The sequence below is a fragment of the Trachinotus anak genome, unplaced genomic scaffold (assembly GCF_046630095.1).
Source record: "Trachinotus anak isolate AG129_WGS33_773 ecotype Australia unplaced genomic scaffold, CSIRO_AGI_Tana_v1 ptg000015l, whole genome shotgun sequence".
Lineage (NCBI taxonomy): Eukaryota > Metazoa > Chordata > Actinopteri > Carangiformes > Carangidae > Trachinotus > Trachinotus anak.
The window spans coordinates 17125477-17133250 of record NW_027273866.1 but is presented as its reverse complement, the minus strand read 5'-3'; the positions used below and the strand labels follow the sequence as shown (position 1 = coordinate 17133250).

General features: G+C 45.1%; 1 protein-coding gene across 1 annotated transcript; it reads right to left on the bottom strand.

Annotated features, from left to right (window-relative positions):
* Positions 1–57: 57 nt before the first annotated feature.
* psma3 (proteasome 20S subunit alpha 3) lies at positions 58–7083 on the bottom strand. Its single transcript, XM_071498645.1, has 11 exons — positions 6926–7083; positions 5690–5772; positions 5461–5584; positions 4844–4945; positions 4551–4624; positions 3360–3432; positions 3139–3204; positions 1574–1620; positions 1070–1137; positions 786–850; positions 58–236 (listed from the first exon to the last, which is right to left on the bottom strand). The coding sequence occupies exons 1-11, from the start codon at positions 6944–6946 to the stop codon at positions 192–194; spliced, it is 768 nt and encodes a 255-aa protein (XP_071354746.1). The 5' UTR covers positions 6947–7083; the 3' UTR covers positions 58–191.
* Positions 7084–7774: the final 691 nt, after the last annotated feature.

Sequence of the window (7774 nt, the reverse complement as noted above, 5' to 3'; positions counted from 1 at the left end):
CACACACACACACACAGCGTCTGTGTGTCAGTCAGACAGAAGGAAAAACAACTCGTCTTCAGTTTTTCAAATTTTATTTTCAACCCTGAAGTTCAAACCAAAAATATAACTGAGCAACATGAATGTTCATCAACTATAAAACATAAAAAAGAATCAGATGAGCTGGGGGGGGGGGGGGGGGGGGGGGGTGTTTACATGTTGTCTTCATCAGAGTCATCCTCCTCCTCAAGAGAGTCCTGAAAGAAAAACACAAGATTCAGTCAACTGATGCTGTGTGTGTGTGTGTGTGTGTGTGTGTGTGTGTGTGTGTGTGTGTGTGTGTACTCGACTGGATCAGTGATGGTGCTGCATTGATCCTAAAGAAAAACTAGAATCCCCTCCTCCACTCAGTCCCATCCTGTTTATCCAGAGTCATATAGAATATGAAACATTTGTGTGAAAACATAATTGCTGTGTGAAGTCTTGAGCACTGCATAAAAAGTGTTTTGTGAGGTCTCAGTGACTTTGACCTTTGACCACCAAAATCTAATCAGTTCATCCTTGGGTCCAATCAGACATTTGTGCCGAGTTTGAAGAGGTTTCCTTCAGGTGTCACAGAGACCATGTCCACCAGACCCGAGGGGGACAGACAGACACCCTGAGGACTTCCCCTCTGGTTCTCAGTATGAACAGGATCCTTGAACCCACAGCCTGGAGGCGGTCCCTGAACGTGTGTGTGGCATTGGTGCTGACACAGACGCCTGTGAGGACCTGATGCTGGGCTCTGACAGGTGTGTCGGACTCACCTTGGCGTATTTCTCTGCTTCCTCTCTGACGTCTTTAGGTACGAGTTCGTGTCGTCCGTTAGTGACTGAGGGGGAGAAGAGGAGAGTCAGAGGTGTCACCGTGGCAACCAAAAATCTTTGTTCACCTGTGCAGGTTCCTGTATCAGTGTGCCGACAGATTTAACTTGATGTGACAAATTTCACCAGAGCAGAGATTTGAAATATGAATGAAACACGTATTAACAGTTGGACTACAAACAGATCAGTGAGAGAGGAAGAAAAGCAGGGCACTGATTGGTTCTTACTTTCTCCGACCCAGCTGAGCTCCAACTCAAAGGCCTTGTCCTTCACCTCGTCGTGAACAATGTAGATTCTGGTAAAATCAAACAGGTGCAGAGACAGACGGACTTTTACTTTGGTGACAACAGAAAAACTGACATATTCCACCTTCCAAAGTTTCTTCAGTGAAGATGATCCTGCTGAACACAACGCGTCAGGATCGTCAACTGTTGATGTCAGTTTAATTTTATTGTCTGTTTGTGGAGGGAAACTGAGTGATCCTATGTTCAGGGCTGGTCTATAAACACATCATCCCTGCAGCTCAGTGTTAAAGCGTCTGTTAGCCTCAGTGTTCACAGAGTTTCCTCCTTAAACAGACTGGAAATAGTGAAGGACATCAAAGTACAGCAGAACCAAGCTGCCGAACCATCCTCAGCAGAAACAGGAAACAAGATCAACAGATCCAACTGCTGATGAACTGAGCTGCTGCTCCGTGTCAATAAAGTTCAGTTTGAATAATGCTGACTCACATTTTGGCGACCTCTTTGACGAGCTCCCTGCACGTCATCTCCTTCATCTGAAGACAAACACAGACAGTTACTGAACAGGAAACAGGAAGTCGTCCTCGCCGTGACGAGGAACCAAGTTTTTGATGATTCACTGACTACAGGAAGTCAGTCTGTGGGGTTAAATCCAAACGACAGTAAAATACTAACATCACTTCAGTGCAGACACAGGTCTGATGACATCACATGGGAGAAGTGACGTCAAAGGAAACAAGGTCACTCACACTAGGTTCTGTAGCGTGAGCACCAGTCTCCCAGACACATGGCGGCAGGAGACGAGGGTTTGTTACGTGTCAGTAAAACATGGAGGAGTTGTGGAGACTTTTCAGCCTCGAAAACCTCGTCACACCAAAGTTAGTTTTTAAAACGCTAAAAAAGGCGACGACTCCTTTACGACAAGTTTTCCTTTCTGTTCGGAGTGATGTCATCACATGACATCACAGATCACACACATGGAAGCAGGAGACGCTTCGCTCAGTGATTGTGAGTCAGTCTGTCAGTGTTTCTGGTGTAAGGCACCGTGCTGGACAGGTGACAGGTGTGTCTACAGTGTCTGTGTCTGAAATAATCCTCATCATAATCATCATCATCATCATAATAATGCGTTGCTCTCAGAGTGGGCAGGCAGGGGACCAGTGCTGTGACTGGTCCTGGTCCTCACCTGTGACTCTGATGTGTTTAAATGCAGACATTCACCTGGTGACATGACTTCAGGTTGTCTTTTATTACTTTTTGAACATTTTCAGCTCATTTTAACAACACTGTGATAAAACTGATAACTACGGTGATATTCAATTTTCATACTGTTCATCTCCCTGTTTCCCAACATTCAGCCTCCAGCGTGATGAACGACAGACGGTCTGTGGACAGTGCTGGGCCGGTCCTTGTGTCTAAGACTACTGACGTGTCGGCAGGGGTCCAGTGACATGTTGTAGTGGGACAGCTGTGTGTTTCTGGATGAGATCATGGAGCTCACCTGGTAGAACAGGTAACATTAAGGCTGAGTGCTTACAGCTGGCCCTGTGCTGCATGTCTGACTGTACCGTCTCTCTCCACCTTCACTGTCTCACATATATAAACATCATCATCCTCAGAAAAAATACCTCATAAAGATGATTTCTTTAGATTCATCTGGATTTATTTCTGGTTGAAGTGAAGAGCTCATCTCATCCAGCCGTGAACCTCTCATTACTCTTCACACAGTGACGACTTAACTCATTCATCCATCAGTCTGAACCCTAAATGATTCCATCTATGAAAACAAGCAGCAAACTCTGGAGCCAGTGAATATTTGGTGTAAAATGATCAAAAGATAACGTAGAATCATTGCAGATAAATGTTCTTGTTCCAGTTCTAACTTTGACGTGTTGAGATCAGTGTATCGGTCGTTTGTCCGGGAGAACGTCTTCTGTTTTGTTCTGTCTAAACAGATTCAGTTCAGACAGGAAACACAATCTGACACGAGAGCAGGTGTTTGGTCTGAAATGATTCAGCTGAGGCATCGATGCTGAAGCTGCATCAACACTCACCTGCAATTTCTCAATCTCTGTCTTTGCGGCTTGTTTTGCTTTTCCGATGGCACAGCCCCAGTAACCCTGGAGACACACACACACACACGACGTGGGACGGAGTCTGACGGGGACTCAGACTGTACAGCAGAGGCCCTGACATCAAAACTTTTACAACAATCTAATAATAAAGATTTATTCTGATGAAGCTCATGTTGGGGGGTGGGGGGTGGGACACTCACGTATGAGATGCCTGACGGGTCGACCATGTAGAGCTGAGGACCGTCGTCTTTGTCGTACGAGCCCAGGATGAAGCTGCAGAGACACAACAACAATACACAGACTGTCAGAGGACACACTCTGACCTGATGGTGAAGTTAACAGGCTGAAGAGTTCTGACGTGTTTCAGCAGGTTCTCTAACTGCGAGAGAACGTTTCCTTCCAACTGCACCAAAACTGTTTCAGCAAAGACAAGAAAACGAGACACAGAACGTTTCACTGGAACGAGACAAACTGGAGCTGAGCCTGCATTCAACCACAGAAGAAGAGCTTGTTAACACATCCTGTCAAAGCATGACGAGAACGTGTGGAGAACAAATCTGAACTACATTAGTATTCTTACTATTCTTTTCATCCCCTCGCTGCTTTGATCTCACATCAGAGACCATTATCACACGTAGAGAACATGACGAGAACGTGTGGAGAACATGACAAGCACATGATAAGAACATGTGGAGAACATGTAGAAAACGTGACAAGAGCGTGACAGAGAAAATGTGGGTAACATGATGGAGAACGTGACGAGAACATGATAGAGAACATGTGGGGAACAGGTGGAGAACGTGACGGAGAACAGGTGGAGAACATGAAGAGAACATGTGGAGAAAATTCTGTCCAGATGAACTTTGTTTTACAAAATATCTGCGTACATATGAGAACGACAACACTCTGATCCAGATCCAGATCCAGATCCTTGGTTTCTGGTGGACTTTAGAACCGAGACTCTGGACCAGTTCGACTGGGCTCAGCAGACACAGGGTTTAGTGTGTCAGTCAAGTGGCACAGTGTTGGAAACCAGTGTTACAGTCACTGTGGGGGTGGGGGTGTGGGTGTGGGGGTGGGTCTTCAGCTCAGGGATTGGTCAGATAGCCAAGAGGAAGTGACATCACAGGAGTTCAGTCCAGTGAGCGAAACCTTTGTGACTCTCATCATCCCTCCCTGCTGATCAACGGCATTGATCAGGAGACTGAGCTTCAGACCTGCAGCCTTTAGGTTCAACGACCACCTGAAACATTCCTGCCTCACTCCCACGTCTGATGCCTCATCCACACACACACACACGCAGCTTGGTGACAGCCTCTAACAGTTTCTCAGTTGGTTTTTCTCTGTTCGATCAGCTGATGTGAGAAATGACGTGAAGCCTTCAGACTCACCTGCAGCCGAACGGCCTCACGGCGCTGTAGAGCGTGTAGGCGTGCACGTACATGGCCACTCTGTCTGACAGGTGCTGCAACAACAGGAAACACTGTTAGCTTAGCATTACACAGGGGGTGCGTTCCATTCTGTTAATTCTACTCCCTCTGTCCTCGAAAGTGACTGAGGTCTTTTATCCCTGATGGGAACCACCCCCTCAGGCTGGATCTGATCACTGATTGGCTCTGACCATCACATGAGCTGGATGAATCCAACAACAGGAGTAAGTGGCTGATCTGAGACCTGTGTTTACCTTCAGGGGAATGTCGTGTCCGTAGTTTGACCTGAAGTTGGAGGCTTCTTCTCTGGCGACTTCAGCGAGCGAGCGAGCATCAGCCAACAGGCCGGCTACAGCCTGGAGAGAGAGAGAGACGTTCAACTGTCACAACATCTGCAGAAAAAGTATAAAAGACTGATCTGGATCCGGAGGGAGGGAGCAGGAGACAATGAGGTGAACAGAGGGGAAACAGATGCTGTAAAATCAAGGAACCAAATACAGCAGAAAGAGATAAACAGGAGTTTTAGAAGTGGAAATAAAAGCTCTCTGAACTGAGACAGCAGTCAGCCTGGCCCGCGTCACCTGGACGCGTCTGAATATATGACCACTACCTGACTGCGACTGACGACGAGGCTGCCACAACACAACAGAGCACTGACCAACAACCTGTCCACACATCTGTGTCTTGTTCACACGAACTGACTGTTCGTACAGACTGGACGAACTCAGCAGATGTCAGGTGCTTCTGTTCACACACATCTTCACCTGTCACATTTCATTCTGGTCAACAACTGAATCTGTTCACTCCGAGCTTCTTTCACCTCCTGTCTGTCTGAGTCAGAGTGTGTGTGTGTGTGTGTGTGTGTGGTTACCATGCCGACATGTTTGTCGATGTTGAAGATGCGTTTGTTGGAGCCCTCCTCATAGAGTTTGGACAGAACAAGCTTCTCCACCCCGAACACGACACCGTCTTTACAGCGGATACCGATGGCCGTGCTGAACACACACACACACACACACACACACACAGAAGATTCACAGTGAGACTTGGTTTGGTGAACCCTGCTGTTGGTCTGTGTGACATGAGGTAGAGACCCTGACCTGCTGTTCTCTACGGCCTTCATCGCATACTCCACCTGAAACACTCGGCCATCTGGAGAGAAGGTGGAGGCCGACAGATCATACTGCAGGACACACACACACACACACACACACACACACACACACACACACAGCTAATTAATAACTTGAAAGCAGCACTGACACTGTGGATAATCTGGTGAAATAAAGATGCTGTGATTCCTTCCAATTCATTTGAATCCTCATTCTACCTTCACCAAAGTTTAAAGAACATTTACCCAAATATCAGAGGTCTGGACAACACAATGATGATTATCACAATATAATTCCCCTTGACAGCATTGCACCTACTGATAAATAAATGCTCTATAAAATTAATTTCCACGCTTAGACAGGGTACACGGACATGAATCATGAACTGACAACCACAGCGTAGGAACAGAGGGATGCATTGTGTAAGTCATGTTTTAGATTTAGTTAAGTTAGGTTTTATCACAGCTGTTCTGAATGTTCTTCAGATGTGTGGAAATTCACCATCTTTCTACAACTTTAACTCAGCCTTGAAACTTTGAACCAGTAATGATTTCAGATTTATCACGATGTTTATTGATATCGACTGATATGAACATTTTTTTCGTGATATTTTTGCCGTATCTTCCAACCCTACCGTATTATTCTACTGAAACCAGCACAAGATGACTGATGCACACCTGAACGATTCAATTTATCTGAAATAATTATGTAAGTTATATTAAAGATGATCCCGATTGATCCAGAACACTTAAAGAGTCTGCAGAGAGTCTGACAGTAACTTCTCCATGGAGCTAACTTCACACGGCGGTGTAAATCTGGTGTATTCTAAAGGGAGTTTGGCATGTACCGGAGCTAGCCGTTAGCACAGACTCTCTTCACACGATAACATCACAGATTTATGTAACTTCACAGATAAATTATTCAATGACACTGCAGCTGGATCTTGATCTAATCATTTCCGTTTTAACACGTACACTGTAAACTACACATAAACTGTCCTAAAAACTATGAATGTGTACTTTCGATTTCAGGTTAGCTTCTGCTAGCGGGCCTCGCTGTGACTCAGCAAGCTAACGCGCTAACACGCAGCTACATGTAATGAATGAGAGATTTTCAGTAAAAAAGTAGATAATTCTTCAGTCAACTGGATTAAAATCAGACACAGAAACGTCCCGAGAGACGTCAACAGGAAGCTTGAGCTCAGAGAGACTCTCAGACACTCACCCCGGTCCCGATAGAGCTCATTTTAACACAAACTGTGAGTCCTGTGAACCGCTTTCAGCCCGCTGCTCCTGCGCCTCATCACACTGTCACAGTAAGAGCCCGCACTCATGAGCTTCCGGTTACGTCCTTCACAATTAAAGCCCGACTACCGACAAATGCGGAAACAGCCAATCAACACTTTTAATATTACAAACGAGGATTATGGTTCAACTGTGATATTAACCTCAATCCTCAGTTTTTATTTATTTTCTCCTTTTGCCCTGATCATCGTCTGTAGAGGTTAAAGTGATTATTTCTTAAAGGGGTCAGATGAGGCTGCAGGACACACACACCTGACAGGTGACGACAGAGACCTCCGACTACTCAACCTGATCAGTTTGGCACAAGAATCAAATCAAAAGGTAGTTTTTACTGTTGAAAAAAAGGATATCATGTTTTTGTTTGAGTCTGAACCGCTGTAGTAATTTACACCACAGAAGAAGTCTTTCCTTTGCTGCCGCCTGCTGCTGCGGAGTGACGCTGCAATGACGTCACAGAAGAAAAGAAACGTGATATACTACAATTGTTATTATTGTTTTAAATTGATCTCATCTCAGTTCAAATCTCCACAGTAAATGTTATTTCTTACAGATATGTGGACGCAGACATAGTTTTCGTGGACATACTGACACTAATTTAAAATAATGCAACAGCATCAGAATCTTTTATATTAAATAATGAAGTTTATAGGTAAGACTGAGATTCCAATCTTTGGCTGACTGACCTGTTGTTACTAGAGCTCCAGAGAGAAGCCTGAGAGGAGATGTGAAACTACATTGAGATGGTTTTTGATTGATTGATAGAATACTT

Coding starts and splice junctions, on each gene's coding strand:
- psma3 (XM_071498645.1), bottom strand. CDS start 6,946: ATGAGCTCTATCGGGACCGGG. Junction 4,625..4,843: donor GACACGACATTCCCCTGAAG/GTAAACACAGGT, acceptor CTGTTGTTGCAG/CACCTGTCAGACAGAGTGGC. Junction 1,138..1,573: donor GTCAAAGAGGTCGCCAAAAT/GTGAGTCAGCAT, acceptor TGATTTTACCAG/AATCTACATTGTTCACGACG.